The following is a 20073-nucleotide window of genomic DNA, read 5'->3' as shown; positions in this document are numbered from 1 at the left end:
TTAGAAATAATAGGTGAAGGCCCCCATAAATCACAATGCACAAGATCCAAAGGTTTTAAAGACCGTTTAAAATTAACATCAAAAGATAACCGATGTCCTTTTGCAATTTGACAAGAGTTGCAAATGTTTGGTTTCGGCAAAACAGAAGTAACACATAACACCCCCAATTTATTCAAATTAGAAATAATATCAAAAGCAACATGTCCTAAACGATCATGCCATAACTCAAACGACGCTTTACTTGAAATAGTAGCAACAAATGCTTGAGAATCTTCCTTTAGCACATAAAGACCATTCTCACATCTTCCTTTAGCAAGTACCCTTTTTGTTTGCCGATCCTGAATTTGAAAGAACGAGACAAAAGTACATCAACCGGATAATCGGATGTTAACTTGCTCACGGATAATAATTTCTTTGTAAGAGTAGAAATAACAAGCACATCTTTCAATTTAATATTGTCGGAAATAATGGAAGTAACAGTGTGGGTAATAGGAAGTGTTTTACCATTACCAAAAATAACACGAGTATTACCTTGATAAGGGGCGGATTGATTCAAACCGTCCAAATTAGGAGCCATATGAGCCGTTGCACCGGAATCAACATTCCAATCCGGGGTATTAGTATTAATATGGCATTGAGCATGAAACGCCCTTGCCAAAGATTCATCAGAGGTACTAGTGGTGTTGCTCTGCCTTGCAAATTTTGACAACTCAGGACAAGAAGTGGCCGAATGACCATATGTTTTGCAAAGTTGACATCTTGGGGTATATTTCTCATGTGAACGGCCCCGACTGTTGTTAAAATTCCCACGAGAATTTTGGCCCTTATAATAAGAGAACCAACCACCACGGGCACCACGGTAATTCGAAGAAGAGTGTTGGGCATGAAACGCGGCCTGTGGTGTGTGATTACCATGGAGAGATTGCATGAATAACTCATGACTCTCCGCCTGAGTCACGATGTCGCGGAAAGACGGTGGGGGCTTAGTTGTACGAATAGAAATAGAAAAATTTTCAAATGACACACCAAGCCCATAAAGGAACCAATGCAATTTGTCCATTTCCAAGACCGGTTGTCCGATAGCCGCCAACTTGTCACATATTGCTTTAAACTTACGGCTATAGTCTGAAACAGTAGAGTTACCTTTGGATAGTTGTCGTAGACTGTCACGAAGAGAATATACCCGCTCAACTGAGGAATTGCTATAAGCGGATTCAAGGGCTAGCCATTTGTTACGGGCGCCGGAGATCCCGAGGATCTCGGCAGCAGCCTCTTCCGTGAGGGAAGAATTAAGAAGAATGGCTGCTCGTTGGTCATCCTCCTGCCATGAGATGAGCAGAGGATTAGGGACTAGTTTTTCGCCCTCTGTGATAGTTTCGGCCGGCGGCGGAGAAGTGCCGTCTATGTGGCCAAGCAATTTTTGAAGAGAGAAAATGGGGATCATGTGGTTACTCCATAGAAGGTAATTAGTTGAGGTTAATTTAATAGTGATTTGGTGAAGTATGGAGCTCGATAATTTGTCAGCCATGGTGAAAGAATAGCCAAGAAAGAAAAAAAGAGGAAGGGAATTAGGGTTTGTTTGAGTGAATGATCGATCTGGCTGATACCATATAATGATTTGGTAAATCAACCTCAATACTTTTGCTTGAGGATTGAGAATAATATATATAATGATGTTTACAAAGGAGTTGACTAACTAGTCTATGGAAAGAATCAATTACATTTAAAACACAAATATTCTATTATTATACAAATATCTATTATTATTATTATTATTATTGTCTAACAATATGCTTCTTAATTATAAAAATGATATCTCGATGGTGAAGAATGCGTTCAAAAGTTTTCGCGAGTGATATTTCACTTGTCGGGGCCTAAATTCAAAATAACTTCAAATTAAAAGTTTAAGATATATGGCCAAATGTGTATTGTAATATAGTTTATTATGGATAAGTGGCGGAGCTAGGTTTGTACGACCGGGTTCGCCCGAACCCAGTCTATTTCTGGTTTTATATATACGTATAGTACCGTATTGATGAACGAACCCGATCTTTTCCAGAAACCGTACCCGCTATCGATTAAAAAAAATCTTTGGCGGGATAGCTTGTCCATCCCAAACGATTGCTGGTAAAGTATCTTAGATGAAAAAAGAAGAGTAAAAATGAGATAATTGATTTTTATGTCAAATTCATTTGAGTGACTCTGTTTAAAAATCTTTTAAGTTAAAGAAAAGTGAAGATGACTGATTATACTAGGCCTTCTGCCCATGCTAAATAAAAGTTAGTTTTCAGGTGTAGTGTCTGATTATTAAAAAAGAAAAGGAAAAAAAACAAAATGGGAGTCATTATTTATTATTTTATTATTCTCTTATAACACTTTTTTTGTTTATCATTCTTAATAATTGACCCGCCTGTTGTGAACCATCGACACTTTTTGTGTATGACACATTTTCAATTTTGTCAAACCAATAAGTGAGGATTGTCTCCTCAAATAGCGAATTTGGTGTAATATATATACTGCATATATGTACGAGTAATATTATCTCAAAACAATATCTATTATCATCATCTCCAAGCTTCTTTTCTGTCATTGTTATTAAAATTATAACACCACCTTTATTATTTCGTGATTGTTTTACTGTTCCAACATTTTTTTTATTGTACTTAGTAATAAACAGAACACTTACCATTTTTATTTTATTCTATTTCTAGTTTATTTGCTTTTTAAAAAGATGACCGGCCCAATTTATCCCGACCAAAAATTTTGATGTCAGATAATAATAATTCTGAACATTGAAAAATACCGAACTCATATGAAAAAATTCTTGGCTCTTGGTATTACATTATTTTTACAAACATGTTAAATCGTGACATGTTCAACAAGAGTAACAGGTTTGTTTTATTTGATTTCACTTTTCAAGTGAAAACAAATGCAAAAGAAATGTTGATTTAGTCATCCGGGGATGGCCCACTTATATTTCTAGGAAGAAGGCCTCCATTTATTGTAGGTTGACTATAATCCTATAACCTTATCATTATATGTTGTTCACTTATCTATTTCAATTTCCACTTCCATTTCATCAATAATAATGTCCAGGAGTATGAACCCTCCACCACCACCTCCTCCTCCTCCTCCACACAACGCTCACAACTATGCTATCACTTCGAATTTTTTGAAATTTTGATAGCGACCGAAAACTTTGATGATTCATTAATAATTGGGAGTGGAGGTTTTGGGAAAGTTTACAAAGGCAATGTGATCCACGGATCAAGTCTTGTCATTGTTGCTATTAAACGTTTGGATACCATGTCCAATCAAGGGGAAAGAGAGTTCTGGGTGGAAATTGAAATGCTTTTGATGTTACGCCATTGTAATCTTGTGTCTTTGATCGGTTATTGTAATTATATAAAGGAGAAGATACTTGTGTATGAATACATGCCCAATGGAACACTAGATGATCATCTCCATAAACTATGTTCCCCTCTTTCATGGCTTAAGCGACTCAATATTTGCATAGGGGCTGGTCGTGGTTTACACTACCTGCACACGGGTACTGGAATTGAGTCGGGTGTTATACATCGTGATTTCAAAAGCTCTAATATTTTATTACATGAAAGTTGGGCAGCTAAAATTTCAGACTTTGGGTTGTCAAAAATAGGCCCAACGAATCAGCCATCTACTTATATCAATACACATGTTAAAGGCTCTTTTGGGTACTTTGATCCCAATTATTTCTCAACTGGAAAGCTGACAAGAAAATCTGATGTTTATGCATTTGGCGTCGTGATGTTGGAATTGTTGTGCCGGAAGCGCGCAGTGGATAGAAGTCTCGAAGAAGGCTTAGTGACATGGGTTCAAGATTCTATGAAAGAAGGGAATTTGAAGCATATAATTGATTCAGATATAAGGGGTGAAATATCCCCAAAATGTTTGAAAGAATTTGTTAGAATTGCCGAGATGTGTTTGCACAGCAGTTCAAAACACCGACCTACCATGGCTGAGGTTATGTTTAGTCTTGAATCTGTACTAGCCTTACAAGTGAAATTCAATAATTCGTTGCAATCTGCGGGCAAAACAATATTTGGTAGAATGGTTAATCTGTTTCCCTTCTCCTCCAATAGAGAAATCTCTGGTATTTCTAACTTCTTATAGTTGTGTTGATATCAGTCACCGCATATATTAGCATAATTTCAGTGAATATATGGACTTACCATCTCTTACAAGAATATCTACTTGATTCATCTGTATACTTCCATCATGGGCCTCTGATTATTTTTAATGTTTTATAAACTCTGTAACATCTTGGTAATCACTCGTTAGTGTCTTACATGCAATTCTGGGTTGTTTTGATATGAGGTACTTGATTGCAAGTTTTAGAGCCCATAGATTCATTTAGTGTTATAAAATGTGCTTAACAACATAAGATTTTTTATATAAATATTACCGAAAACTTTTATATAAATATGTAGTTGGATAGTGATATTTCATACTGATTCATAACAGCATAAGATGTTCGTGATAATTCATACATGTAACAGATCCTGTTGCTTGCCTTTTCTTTGGAAAACTTAAACTTACACTTAAATTATCTGTTTGTGTTCATCTATTTCAATCCAAGGTGATTCAAAGTTATCAAGTAACAGCAAAGGCAACAATATATTTTCAGAGACAAAAGAAGTTCCTGCTGATTTCCAAAGTTCAATCCCAAGTGTGAAAGAATTTGGGTTTGATGATTTAAAAATATCTACAAGAGATTTTAGTCCAGATTTGCTGTTGGGTGAGGGGGGATTTGGAAAGGTGTACTTAGGTTGGGTTGACAAGAACACATTGGCCCCTTCAAAAGAAGGTGTTGGAATTGCTGTTGCTATTAAAAGGCTCAACCAACAAAGCGTACACGGACATAAAGAATGGCTAGTAAGTATCACCAAATGTACATCAATTTATAGCTGTTAGGCATCATTTTCATTTTGACGAAAGAACATAAATAATACTCTAAATACTCTAGTTATAGTGGTTGCGTTGAGAATGTAGGTATACGGCTCGTGTAAGTAAGTACATTAGTACCGAACAGTTCTAGTTTGATAGGCTTATACCAGAAAATGACGAGTGTTTTCTTCCACATAAATGCTCGAACTACAAAACCAATCTTTTTTCTGTTAGTTTGAAGTCCAATGTACTCCATTATTGGAGTGATTCATTTCCCCATAAAATCAAAAGGTTGCAAGTTTTATCAATTTCTTGGCTACATTTCCAATTATTGCTAAACTCTACTACGTACCAAGCAAGTATTCATTAAATTTAATAGAAAACCATCTCCATAATATATGTCCTCATGTAAAACTAAATGAAAAAGTATTTAATGTTTGATAGGAATCTATTTCGATTGTGGCTATTAGATTGGCGAGAGACAAACACATGCAATAAAATATTATGCTTAATTGGTACTCTATAAAGGAATATCGAATATGTTTATTTCTTAATTAGGATTTGATTTTGAGAATGCAACTTAAAAGTCTCTTTCTAACTAGAACAAACTATAATATTTTTGTTTTATGAATCCTTTTGCTAAATTTAACTTTAAAATTTGTGAGTTCAGGCGGAGGTGGACTTCTTAGGACATCTGGCTCATCCTAATATCATTAGACTCCTGGGATATTGCAGAGATGAACCTGCAGAGCACTTGCTTGTTTACGAGTACATGCCACACAAAACTTTGGATCGCTTTCTATTCACAGGTAATGCATCTCATTCATCTATCTTATTTTTCTTGATAGTTGAGTTATTGCAATATAGCGGCTCTCTAAGATGAATGGTTTTGCAGATGGTCCTTATATTGGTGGGGAGCTCTCTTGGGGAACACGAGTTTTGATAATGATAGGAGCTGCCCGTGGACTGACAAGTTTGCAGTCGGCAAATGTCATATATCGTGATTTTAAAGCTTCTAATATATATCTGGATGAAGTATGTACTCTTAAACTCTTAAGCTATTAAGATTAATGTTGGTGATCAAACCACTTTGAGACGTGGCTTTTTATGCATCAAATTAGTTAGCCACTTATTTTACTCTTTCTAATTCCAGGATTTTAATGCAAAACTTGGGGATTTTGGGTTGGCGAGATATGGTCCTGAAACCGGGAAAACTCACGTTAGTACAGGGGTGATGGGAACGTACGGTTATGCAGCCCCAGAGTATATCACGACTGGTGTGTTATTATATAGTGAAGTGAATTAATCAAAAAGAATGTTCTTGTTCAAATATAAAAGCAAACATGGTGCTTGTGATCGTTTTTTTTCCTAACTATTTTACTTTTACCTGAACAATCATTTGTTTTTCATAGACAAAATGTTTTATAAACTTTGAACGTTATAAGTTTTGAATAGTCAACACCCTTTTAAAATACAGGTCATTTAACTACGAAGGCCGATGTCTATGGTTTCGGTGTGGTGTTGTTGGAAAGTATAACAGGCCGAAGGGCAATAGATACCAATCGGACTAAAGGGCAGCATAACTTGGTCGAGTGGGCGACTCAAGTCAATTCAAACGGAAAAAAGCTAAAGAAAATCATTGATCCACGTCTTGAACATAAGTACCCCCTAAAAGGTGTTTCCAAATGCTTTGCACTTGCGTTAAGATGCCTTACAAGCAACCCCAAGAGTAGGCCTTCAAGTGAAGATGTTTTGCAGAGTCTGGAACAAATATATGCTCTTAAGTTTTAACAACTAGTACCATGACCATATTGTTTAAGGTGGGGTGAGAATTGTAAAATAAATTTTCTGTATCTTTGTTAATTTGAAATATATTTTTAGTTAATTACTTAATTATTATTGAATGCAGCAGCATATATTAGATTTTTATAGTGCTTATATTTATAGGTAAACTAAAAATGCAATATCATAAAGTTCACATTTCTGGGAAAAAATATCATCATCATCATTTATGCATCAGCCGCTAGCTTGGTATTGTGACAAATGTGTATGTCTTACAACAAAATGGTTGTGAGTTTCAGTCTCACTTGACACATGTGGTGAAATAGGTGGAAAAGAAATAGCTGTTATACAGATCGTCATCGTCATCATTTAGGTATAAAATACAATTTTACATACTTAATTATGTTATACTATTTTCTTTTATCCTTCGAATCAACTTTGTTTTAAACCATGTTATATAAGTATGATTTTTAATATATAATAGGTCATGATTCTTCTTACATAATGGCTATAACTGTTATAATCATTTTCAAAATTATCTTTTCTATTGCTAATATAGTTAATATTATGCCTTTGTTATTTAAAATCTTGTTTATCGAATAATCAAGAAAAAGGAGAAGCCATGATCATGCACCCATATCCAGTGTGTTCGAGACCAATTGCATACCCTGCTCGAATGCTCGCCTAACCTGCGCGTGGTCATGTTGACTTATTCACCTAAATTTTCTTTAAAATATTGAAATATTAATTCAAAAACTCATTAAATTCGTTTAAAATTCAATTAATCATCAAAAAAGCTGTTTTTGATCTCTATGGTAATATATCAGAAGGATCAAGAAGATTAAGATTACTGAAGCAATTTAAGGCTAGCTTAGATGCTGGCATGATATCACGTCTTCATAAGATCAACATTTACTTTTGACATAAACTAGTATTCAAGAAACAAAATTCAGGGGGGTGGGGGGTTACTTTCTTTCAATACCTCAACACTAGAGTGGCCACTGGGCCTACACACTTGGTAAAGCACTTGCCTTACCTGGACAACTGAGTGGTAGTTCATTGGGAGTTTGTTTATGAAGAATATTGTGTTCGTTAATTAAAAATGATATCTGGATGGTGAAGAATGGGTTCAAAAGTTTTCAAAAGTGATATTTCTCTTGTCGGGGCCTAAATTTAAAATAACTCATCAAATTAATAGTTTAAGATGTAATGGCCAAATGGGTATTGTAATATAGTTTATTATGGACGCGTTAATAGTATTAAAATATTTTATTTTTGCAAACATGTTAAATCGTGACATATTCAACAAGAGGAACATGTTTGTCTTTATTTGATTTCACTTTTCAAGTAAAAACAAATTCAAAAGAAATGTTGATTCGATCAGTCGGTGTCGGGATGGCCCGCCTCTCTTTCTGGGAAGAAGGCCTGATCTATTTATTGTAGGTTGACTGGTTGACTATAATCCTATAACCTTATCATTATATGTTGTTCACTTATCTATTTCAATTTCCACTTCCATTTCATCAATAATAATGTTCGTTGCCACCGGAGATGTCCAAGAGTATGAACCCTCCGCCTCCTCCATACAACGCTCACAACTATGCCGTTACTTTGAATTTCTAGAAATTCTGATAGCGATAGAAAACTTTGATGATTCATTAATAATTGGGAGTGGAGGTTTTGGGAAAGTTTACAAAGGCAATGTGATCCACGGATCAAGTCTTGTCATTGTTGCTATTAAACGTTTGGATACCATGTCCAATCAAGGGGAAAGAGAGTTCTGGGTGGAAATTGAAATGCTTTTGATGTTACGCCATTGTAATCTTGTGTCTTTGATCGGTTATTGTAATTATATAAAGGAGAAGATACTTGTGTATGAATACATGCCCAATGGAACACTAGATGATCATCTCCATAAACTATGTTCCCCTCTTTCATGGCTAAAGCGACTCAACATTTGCATAGAGGCTGGTCGTGGTTTACACTACCTGCACACGGGTACTGGAATTGAGTCGGGTGTTATACATCGTGATTTCAAAAGCTCTAACATTTTATTACATGAAAGCTGGGCAGCTAAAATTTCGGACTTTGAGTTGTCGAAAATCGGCCCAACGAATCTGCCATCTACTTATGTTAATACATATGTTAAAGGAACATTTGGGTATTTGGATCCCAATTATTTCTTAACTGGAAAGCTGACAAGAAAGTCTGATGTTTATGCTTTTGGGGTAGTGATGTTGGAACTGTTGTGTAGGAAGCGTGCAGTGGATAGAAGTTTGGAAGAGGGTTTAGTGACATGGGTTCAAGATTCTATCAAAGAAGGGAATTTGAAGCATATAATTGATTCGGATATAAGGGGTGAAATATCCCCAAAATGTTTGAAAGAATTTGTTAAAATTGCCGAGAGATGTTTGCACAGTAGTCCAAAACACCGACCCACCATGGCCGAGGTTCTGTATAGTCTTGAGGCCTTACAAGTGAAATTCAATAATTCTTTGCAATCTGCTGGCAAAACAATATTTGGTAGAATGATTAATCTGTTTCCCTTCTCCTCCAACGAAGAAAGCTATGGTATTTCTAACTCTTTGCAATTGTGTTGATATCAATCTCTGCATATACCAGCCACTACAAAATAAAAGACATTAAGTGGCACATATTTTTAGTAGCATCTAGGTTTTGTGTCACTGTTTAAGGTTTTAGTGGCACTTTCTGTATGCCACATTTGCTTGTTACTTACTTTTAGTGATATTTAGCATATTTCCACTAAATTTAGGATTTAATGGCACTTTGTGTATGTCGTAGTTTTTTAAAACACACTTTTAATGGCATTTAGTATTTGTGTCACTAAAATTTAGGCATTTAACGGCACCATACATATGCGATAATTTCTTAGCAACATTTATAGCGACATTTAACATTTGTGTCATATAAATTAAGGTTTCTATTGTCACTTTTTTTATGTTTAACAATTTTTTATACCATTAGCTATAATGTCATGATTCACCACTACTAAAAAAATGAGTCTAATGCAAACTTTTTGAAGCATCCCTTCGAAATAAGTTCTATGATTAGAATTCGATTTTGATGAGACTGATTTAGGTTTCGGAGTTCGCAGTTAAGGATTAAAGTATGGGTGACAAAGAATAAGAGCGGTATAAGTTTTGGATAAACGAGACTGATTTAGGAATGAGAATTGGTGGGATTATGATTTAGTTGGGAGGGAATTTTGAAGAGGGGAATATAATATTAAAAACTTTCAAATTTGTAGAGGGAAATTAATTTTTTCTTAGCAAAAATTTAAGAGGGAATTTTGTATATGTAGAAGAATAATTGATTTTAGAAAGAAAGAAATAATTATATAAAACTTATTACATTTTAATTGTATTTTATAATTTATCAAACTTAAAAGTTATTTATAATACTTGACCATCATTTGGTTTAATTGACTATGCTTGCCTTACTCGTTATGATGACAAAGACAATGGTTTCCATGATCTTCTTATAATATTTGTGCAGCCCTATGCCAAATACTTTTTAGTTTTTAGAGAAGCAGGAGTTATCTCTAATCATCTTAAAATTAAAGCCCAACGAGTAGCTATATAACAAACTCCAAAAATGTTATATGTAGACTCCGACAATATATCACACAAAGAACATAACAATTAACACTTAAGGGATGTCAATCTATTTTTAGAATCCAAATTAACATTAGTTGACCATGATCACTATTATGGACTGTTATTTGAATTACATTGACTAAGGTAGAATTTGGTATGCATAAATGAGAGACGGAATGAAATAGACCATTACGATAGAACGAAAACATATGTGTTTGTTTGGTCGATGGAACGGAATCACCCATCACCATGTTCATTTCACTCCTCCTAAAACACCCCAAATTCATTCCATCCGCACCCTTGTTTTTTTTTTCATTGCATCCCTCTTTCATACTATATCACCTCCAGCACCCTCCCACCACTAGGGCTGTAAACAAACCGAACGAACACGAACAAGGTTTTGTCCGTGTTCGTTCGTTAAGGAAATAACGTGTTCACGAACACTTACCGAACGAGATTTTATGTTCATGTTCGTTCATTAAGGAAATGAATGTGTTCATGAACGGTTCACGAACACAAGCGAACACAAATAAAATCAACAGAGCCTAGAGATTGAGACCGACGTATGCATCAATGTGAATAATGAAAGCATGTAAACGAATCGAACAAACACAAACGAGGGCATATTCGTGTTCGTTCATTTAACTTTAAACGAATACGAACACTTAATCGAACAAATATTTATGTTCCTTTTCGTTTATTTAAAAAAAATCATTTGTGTTCTTTTATATTCATTCGTTTATAATCTAATCTAAGGGAACATAACTGAACCAAGATAAGTGAACATAGATGAATATAGATGAAAAAAATTTAAGTGAACACAACAAACATAAACGAACATAAATGAAAACACTTCACTGAACACAAATTAAAAAATATAAAACCTTTAATTAGATGACTAAATTATTTTATATTAATACATATACGAACATATATAAACAAACATAAATAAACGAACGTTTATGAACATAAATGAACGAACGGAACATGTGTTCATGTTCGTTCGTTTAATAAATAAACGAACATAAACGAACTTCCCGCCGAACGTTTCACGAATAGTTCACCGAACGTTCGGTTCGTTTACAGGCCTACCCACCACCACTACCCATTGCCCTCTCACCAACATCGCCTCAGCCGCCACCACCACCAACTGCCGCCTCCGCCACCCGCCACCATCACCATCGGCAACTTGTCGCCTGCCACCGCAACCGTCACCACTCATCGCTTACACCACCACCGCCACCTCCACCCACTATCACCACCTACCACCACCAACAAACGCTCCCATATCTCACCCATCGCCACCGCCGCGCACCCAGCACCATCATTACTGCTCGCTGCTTACCACCACCATCCCATCGCAACTCAATATCATTTTTATTTTATTTCAGCTTTTTCTAGCTTACCAAAAAATAAAAACTAATAATTTATTTCATTCTCACATGGTAACCAAACATGTCAACGGAATTGTAATGAATCATTCCATTACCTCGTCCATTCCATTCTCTCGCTCATTTCATTTCATAGCCCATTTCATTACCCTACACCAAACAGACCTGTAAATGTAACATATTTTACATTATCAAGCGACACAAATTTAATTTTTGTCAATATTCGAGCTAAATTCTAAAGATGAATTAGTAAGCGGTTCGGGAAAATATAATACCTTTTTAACAAAAAAAAATTTTTTGACATGATAGAATGGCACCACCATATCACGTCTATCGTACCAACAAGAATTCGAATAAGTTAATATCAATGTTTTGAAACCCGCCCGGCCGGTCGGACCGGTCCGACCGTGACCCGGTACTAATTCCGGTCCGGGTCATAGTGTATAACCCGTTTTCTAATATCCCGGCCGGGTTTGGCGGTCGGACCGGACCCGGTGACCCGACGGGTGAACCGGCAAAAACGTTTTTTTTTTTATATATATTCACAAAATCAGTATCCATCTAAAATAAAACAAACAAAACCCTACCCTCAACGTAAAAAGGTCGGCCGATCCGTCTAAATAAAGAATAATTAATAGAAGAAATCGTTAACCTTCGTAGAATTTCGAATTATGAGGGTGAAGAAACAAAAGAAGAAGAAAGAGGGTTGATAACCGGAAAAAAAATTCCGGCTTGTGCTGCAGTGGTCAATGACTCACCGGTGTTACTGTCTGGAAGATAAAGGCACATGAGGTTGCCGACATACCTACTGTGAATGTGTGATCTTTTAGTGCCCTATTTGACTTTTAATTACAAGGCCCTTTTACATATTACTTAGCCCCAGTTAAAGTGTTGGGTTGAGTCTTTTTATTTGAGAAACTGTGACATCAGTTTATATTATTTTTTTCATACCAAAAACAAAAGGAATCACTAACTTAGACTATTACTCTACTCGATTTAGAATCTATTATGAATATATGATGACAATGACAATTTTCATGATTTATAAACACATGAATTTCAGTTATGTTTTGTTTTAGATTTCGATCAATGGTAAGAATTTAAGACGTTTATATTTTATGACTAAAATTGTGATGCATGTTTTGAATTTTTGGATTATGATATATTCTTTAGATTATGTAAGTTTTATGAAATTAGTAATTTATTCGTATGCAACTTTTTTATATATATAAATAAATATATATTTATATTTATATTATTTATGACATCATCCGGGTTAAACACCGGTCCGCCCTCCCGGGTCGGTCCGATCTTTGACCTAGTAAGACGTCCGGGTCGACGTCCGGTCCGGGTCTGAAAACATTGGTTAATATCCCATGTCTTTTAATCATATATCTTCTATATTATATAGTTAATAATTAATATAATATACTTGAAATTTGATTATATGGATATAAAACTAATTAAAAGGAGTTAAATGAGAAAAGGATTTATACGAATATATGGCAACATAAAAGGTAAATGGAAGCCCTGTTAGTTTTTCCAATCCCTAACTAAAATCAATTAGCCCTTTTTTTCACAGCGGGGCACAAGGAGCAACCAATTGATTCGTGTCAGGTAGAGAGAGTCGATCCTAGCATTGCATTGAAACAGTTACGAGTCTACAATCAAACATTCGAGCAAATAAGTTAATAGAATCATTGTTGTTCAGTTGTTCCGCTTCGAGTTTTATATCTTGTTCTGGTTTTCATTCATTTGCATTTGTCGAATGTATTGCTTATTGCTGTTATTTTGTTTGTGTTTTGGCTGAATTAGTTCATATTTGTTTAGAATTGGCCACTACACTATAAAGGGTTGTTTAGCAAATTTAATATATATCATATTCTGAGAGTTGAGTATTTCTTAATGAGTATTTGAATGCCTTTTAGGATTTGTATGGTATAATTTGTTAAATGCGGAAAAGGAATGTAGGATTTGCCAATTCAATTGAGTTTGAACTTCTGTGTAAACAATGAAGAATTTGAAAATGTTGTTGTCAAGATGATTTGGCTGCTTCTCATTAACACCATGTTGAAGCTTGGTTTATGATAGAGGTAGAAGGTTACTAATTACTAAAACCATCTTCAAAGATTTGTTTTTTATTTCTCTTTTTTAAGATGCACTAGTACACATGTCTAATTTCATGAGCCATAGCCGATAGGTTCTTATTGAGTATCATCTTATGATTTCTTGATTGCTAATTATGATTTTGTTGAACATTATTGTTAGCAACCAGCCCAGTCCTAAGTAAAATTAGCCGCTCTAAGGCACAACTAATTTACAACATATCAAGGTGTGTGATTTATGTTGTTGGTGGTGGCTATGACATAACAACTATCTGAAATTGGCATATCCATGCATGTTTTCTTTTGATCCAAAACTCTAGTTGGGGCTTGATGTTGCGTTATGTGTCATTACACAGCAAGTTTGTGAACACTTTTATGGAATTAAATTTAAAAAAGCCTTCATTATCATTATATGAAATTTTAATTTTAGAGCAGTTAAGGCTTCTTATTACTCCAACTTTATATGATTTTTAATTTGCTTGCAGATGGAGACTATGACAGAAAAAGAGTTACGCGTAGCAAACATAAACTCGTTCTCCCTCAATAGCTAAATCTGATCATATTGAATATGTTCACGACCTAAAAGGTATTTTTGATAATTTATGTTGAGTTATTCTTCTTATGTTTATTAGTTGGTTCAATTATAGTTTTTAGAAATACAGTGTGTGTGACACACACCCCAAAGTTGTAACTGATGGTTTGATATTCCAAAGTTATTGTTTTCTTTCTTTTTCCTACAATTTAATCAAATATTTTCATGAGTAATATATATCAAGTTCTAAAAAAGTTTTGAAAAACAAAAGTTGTTTGTGAACTACTTTATTTGCTAATGTTAAAGTGACATATATGTCTTTAGTTGTTATCAGCTAAAAACTGCATCCCTGTCATCTATTATATACAATTCGTGTATCAATTGCATTTACCATAGAGAACATGTGATGTGAAAAGATCGAGTCATTCAAAAATGAAAGAGCCTCATGTTAGTGAGACAAAGGTGTTTGCTAGACTTGGTCATGAAATGGTATTATTCTAACTATTTTTGACATTTATTATTGTATTTTTGGGTTTTTATTTCTTTTACTAACCATCAAACATAAATTGTAGTCAACGAATAATAATGACGTATATCCAGCACGAGGATAAATGTATATAACTTTTTCTTGGCGTTGCAGTTAAGGTAATATATTTTTTTGTTGCAGTTAAGGTAATATATATATTTTTTTGTCTAATTGTTTGGTGTTTTGACCAGTTTTAAATAACCACATATTACATGTTAGTTTATTTGGTCAAACTGTTGGGTGTTCGGACTATTTTCTTATATAAGTGTTTTTTTTAATCAAAAACAATTACTTTTATAAATAAAGAACTTTTAGATTTTTTTTAATCTATAGTAATACTTGTTTATATGTTTGTTAATTGCAGGGTGAATAAGGGTGAATATCAGAGAAGCTTTGGAGCTAAGTTTTATAAAAATGAAATTCTCACCCAAAAGAATGTATAGCTAAATCGTGTAAACATTTAGAATTTGGAATATGTCTTGTTACACAGTTTTTGTCTAACATTTGCAATATGTTTCGGATTGAACTTATTTACGAAGTTATAATATTATGAATTCCACATTTGCAACTTTATGGAACTTTTATTGTATATAGTTTTTTTATTGTAAATCATTTGATTTATGTGCCAAAATTATGTGTAACTGGAAATAGTACATATAATTAAATAGAAACTATTTTTATTAGACAGCAAATTTGTGTCACAATATTCTTTTTAGATTGTAGCAAAAAGAAAGTGCCACTAAAACTAGTAAAGATACGTAACTAAGATTACCTTTTAAAGGCATAAAAATTGTGCCATTAAAAGCTCAAATACTTTGTGCGGCATATTGAAAAAGTGTTACTAAAAGGCTTTAGCGTCACCGCTTCTAGTGACACTTTTTTTGCGTGCCACACATTCTTACGAGGGTCTCTAGTGGCACTTTTTGGTTTTCTAGTGACACTTTTTGTATGTCACTATTTGGCATTTTTTTTGTAGTGAGCAGAATATCAGTGAAAATATAGACCTGTCATCTCTTACACGAATATCCACTTGATTCATGTGAATATCCTCATTAATGTATTACATGCAATTCTGGAGTTCTTTTCCAATGAGATAACTCATAAGTTTAAGAGCCCATAGTTTGTTTTTATGTTTTAATCTGTGCATAACTCACTCACAAAAAAAATATTGGGTGTAGCAACCGAATTTCATAATCCATTCTCTATTTCTCTTTGGTATCCCATGATAGGGCTTGCTTCATAGGCGTATGTATGTCAGAACTGAGACACCATATTACTTAAAAGTTTTATATTCATTTATGTAGTTGGGTGAATCCTGAGCCCACCCGGTTTTAATCCCACCATGTGTTACGGCATTTTAATCCCACTGTGTGTTACAGCAAAGAGTTCTGCTCCTGTGGTGGCACAACGATGTCAAGTGGTAAGCGGTATGGTTTCCCTGGGAAACACCCAAGCCAAACTCTGGTGGGTCCAGTTAAGACAGCATAGTCAACCAGAGCGGGGCAGCGGGGCTCTCCAAATTGGAGAGTACGATGGCTTAACATACAAGAAAGTCGTCAGTCTAAATAAAATTTATGTAGTTAGGCAGTGATCCTTCAAACTGATTCATAACAACATATGATCTTCACGATAATTCATACTTGTAATATCCTCTAGGTTGCCTTTTCTTGAAAACTTAAAACTTACATTTATATTATCTGTTTGTGTTGATCTATTTCAATCCAAGGTGATTCAAAGATATCAAGTAACAGCGAAGGCAACAATATGTCTTCAGAGACGAAAGAAGTTCCTGCTTATTTCCAGGGTCCAATCCCAAGTGTGAAAGAATTTAGGTTTGATGATTTAAAAAAAGCTACAAGAAAGTTTAGTCTAAATTTTCTGTTGGGTGAAGGAGGATTTGGAAAAGTGTTCTTAGGTTGGGTTGATCAGAATACATTAGCCCCTTCAAAACAAGGTGTTGGAATTGTTGTTGCTGTTAAAAAACTCAACCAACAAAGCGTACAAGGACATGAAGAATGGCTAGTAAGTATCACCAAACGTACATCAATTTATACCTGTTATGGATGCCATAATTTTCATTTTGATGGAACCTGATAATAGCATAAATGCTCTAGTATGCGGCTCGTGTAAGTACTACCGAATATAGTCACTAGTCTGAGAGGTTTATACCTGCAAATTTATGTGTGTGTTCTTCACATAAATGTTTGAAGTTTTGCACTATAAAACCAATCTTTTTTATGTTAGTTTGGTTTAGCCCAATATACTTTAGTATTGGAGTGATGCATTTCCCCATAAAATCGAAAAGGTTCCAAGTTTTATCCTACACTTTCCAGTTATTGCTAAACTCAACTATCAAGCAAATATTCATGAAATTAAATGGAAAAGCCATTGAACTTTGTGATAGAAGACCTATCATGTTGCTATTAGATTGCTGAGAGACAAGCACAAGTAAAAAACTGTTATGCTTCAGTTGGCACTCTACATAGGATTATGAATTTATGTTAGTTTTATTTATTACGATTTGCTTTTGCGAATGCAACATAGGGGTCTCTTTCATTGCTAGAACAATTCTAATATATTTTTTTGTTTTATGACTATTATGCTAAACGTAACTTAAAAATTGTGAGTTCAGGCAGAGGTAAACTCCTTGGGACATCTGGCTCATCCTAATATCATTAGACTCCTGGGATACTGCATAGATGAAGTTGAGCACTTGCTTGTTTACGAGTACATGCCAAACAAAAGTTTTGATCTCTTTTTATTCAGAGGTGTAGACTAAAATAGGATCTCTCTTATTCCTTTGTTTGTATATTCTTTGGGGGGTTTTGAGTTATTGAAATAATTATGTAAGATGAATATGGTTGCACATGTACTGAACGACTTTCATGGTTAACACGGCTTTCGATAATGATAGGAGTTGCCCGTGGACTAGCATATCTGCATTCAAGAAAACTCATGTGTCATGGTCTAAAAGCGGGTGATATATTACTGGATAAAGTACTCTTAGCTTTTTATGACTAATGGTGTTGATGAAACTACTTATTTTTTTCATTTATGCCATCAATGCTAACCGATTATGTTTACTCTTTCTTATTACAGGATTTTAATGCAAAACTAGGGGATTTCGGGTTCGTGAAACATGGCCCAGAAACAGGGGAAACACATGTTAGTACAAGGGTTATGGGAACATATGGTTATGCAGCCCCGGAGTATATCTCGACTGGTGTGTTATTATATAAAGAAGTGAATTAATCAATAAGAATGTGCATTTTCTAGATATAAAAGCACACATATTGTTACCTTTTTCTATATATATATTATATCTACAAGAATAATTGCCTTTTTCATAGGTAAACCAATTTCACAGATGCAAAGGTCAATGCCTCCTTTTTGAAACATATTGGTCAATGAAAAAGGTTTATAAACTTTGATCATCATAATTTTATGATGGTCAACACCCTCCAATTTTACAGGTCATTTGTCTATGAAGACTGACATCTATGGTTTTGGAGTGGTGTTGTTGGAAACTCTATCAGGCCAAAAGGCATTGGATTACCGTCGGCCTAAAGAGCAGCAGAACTTGGTGAATTGGGCAACTCAAATCAAATCAAGCAAAAGAAGGCTACACAAATTAATGGATCCATGTCTTGAACACAAATATTCCCTAGAAGCTGCTTCTGAATGCTTTGCACTTGCATTAAGATGCATTGCAGCCAAACCCAAGGATAGGCCTTCAAGTGAAGAAGTTTATAATAATTTGGAACAAATATATGTTCAACATAAGGAATGAAGATAAATCAAAGACACATCCCTGCAGAAACACAGTTGATTTGTGTTATTGATCGAATACCCAACTTGCTTGCCATTAAAAAGGCAGGATGTTATACATAGACTTCACACGTTTGACCGAGACACTTAAGTGTATCAATTCTCTTTAGTTGGATATGTTGGTTTTTTTAAATGCAGTCCATATTGTCGATTTTTCTGAAAGTTAAATATAATGAATGTTTACCATCTCTAATCAATAGCATGTTCTTTCTATATATCATAGCACCTTAATTTGGTGTAACCTTCCGATGCCAACACCTAAACTTTGTATATGATGATGAAAATGACCGTGAATATTTGTCAAGTGTGTTTCAAACAAACCCAAGGACAGACCTTCATGTGAATTATGGCCGAGTTTGGAACAAATTTATGCTCGATCATTACAAGCAACACAATGAAAAATAGAGACCTTACTATTCAATGCGAAATAGAGAGTTGTTGTAAAGAATTTATGCCCACAAGTTGCTATTTTTTATTATATAAATAGTTAAAGACAAAACAAAAAAAATTTAGAAATTACTTTGGTGGATTCAGATTTGAACCAAATTAAAAAATAAAAGACAAGGGGTTATTGAGAAATAATGAAGAGCACTCAATAATAAATAAGGGAGGGGCTTTTTTGCAAGTCTGAACTAAGATGCTTGGGGACCTCGGCCAACTGGATGTGTTTAAAGCCCCACAATAGCATGAATAAATGCAAGATAAATATATACTTGGTAATAGTTGAATTTCAGTTTACTTTGTTAATATCACATATCAAAAAAAAAAAAGTGCATACTTTTCATTTAAGGAATAATATGCAAAAAGAAAAATTAAGTTTGATTGGTCAACATATTATATATAATCACATTTTCTCTTAAAACATCAAATCCATTTCAATCCCTCCCCTTCCCTACTTTTTTACATTCCATTCACTTTTTCACCCTACTATCTCGAAACTATCGCCAAACCACGCACCACCACCACTGTCATAATCATATTCGTCACCGCCCAACCACCACCCAATTTTTGACGGTTTGAGCCCAAAGTGCATTTATTGATGTTAACAACATAATAAATGGCTTTTTATTCATATAAATGAACTACTGTCGCTATGGTTAATTTTTTAATCATATTTAATACAAATTATACGCCCGACCCGATTTTTATTTTTATTGACCTAACCCAACCGAAAAACCATTCTAGAGCATTAAAATGTAAGTTCTTTCGTATATAAGCCTAGCTTTTACTTGGATCACCTTGGAGTGAGTTAAAACACAAATATGCATGACTATTAAGGCAGATAATTTGTTACTAAAGGGATTAACTACTGTAAAGAACCTAAAACTACAAAAATCTATATTTCTATTATTTTTTGCTTCTAAAG

At 34.4% G+C, this 20073-nt stretch overlaps 1 protein-coding gene across 1 annotated transcript; it reads left to right on the top strand.

The window, feature by feature from the left end:
- Window positions 1-3125: 3125 nt before the first annotated feature.
- Window positions 3126-18839, top strand: LOC143583190 (putative serine/threonine-protein kinase PBL11). The gene is made up of 7 exons (XM_077065571.1): window positions 3126-3568; window positions 3659-4132; window positions 4619-4914; window positions 5597-5735; window positions 5822-5961; window positions 6080-6203; window positions 18353-18839. The coding sequence occupies exons 1-7, from the start codon at window positions 3307-3309 to the stop codon at window positions 18667-18669; spliced, it is 1752 nt and encodes a 583-aa protein (XP_076921686.1). The 5' UTR covers window positions 3126-3306; the 3' UTR covers window positions 18670-18839.
- Window positions 18840-20073: the final 1234 nt, after the last annotated feature.

Source organism: Bidens hawaiensis, unplaced genomic scaffold, assembly GCF_021521415.1.
Source record: "Bidens hawaiensis isolate Kalapana, Puna unplaced genomic scaffold, B.hawaiensis_p1.1 tig00001511_1, whole genome shotgun sequence".
Classification (NCBI taxonomy): Eukaryota; Viridiplantae; Streptophyta; class Magnoliopsida; order Asterales; family Asteraceae; genus Bidens; species Bidens hawaiensis.
Note: the sequence above shows the minus strand (reverse complement) of the source record. Positions and strands in the feature narration are given on the sequence as shown.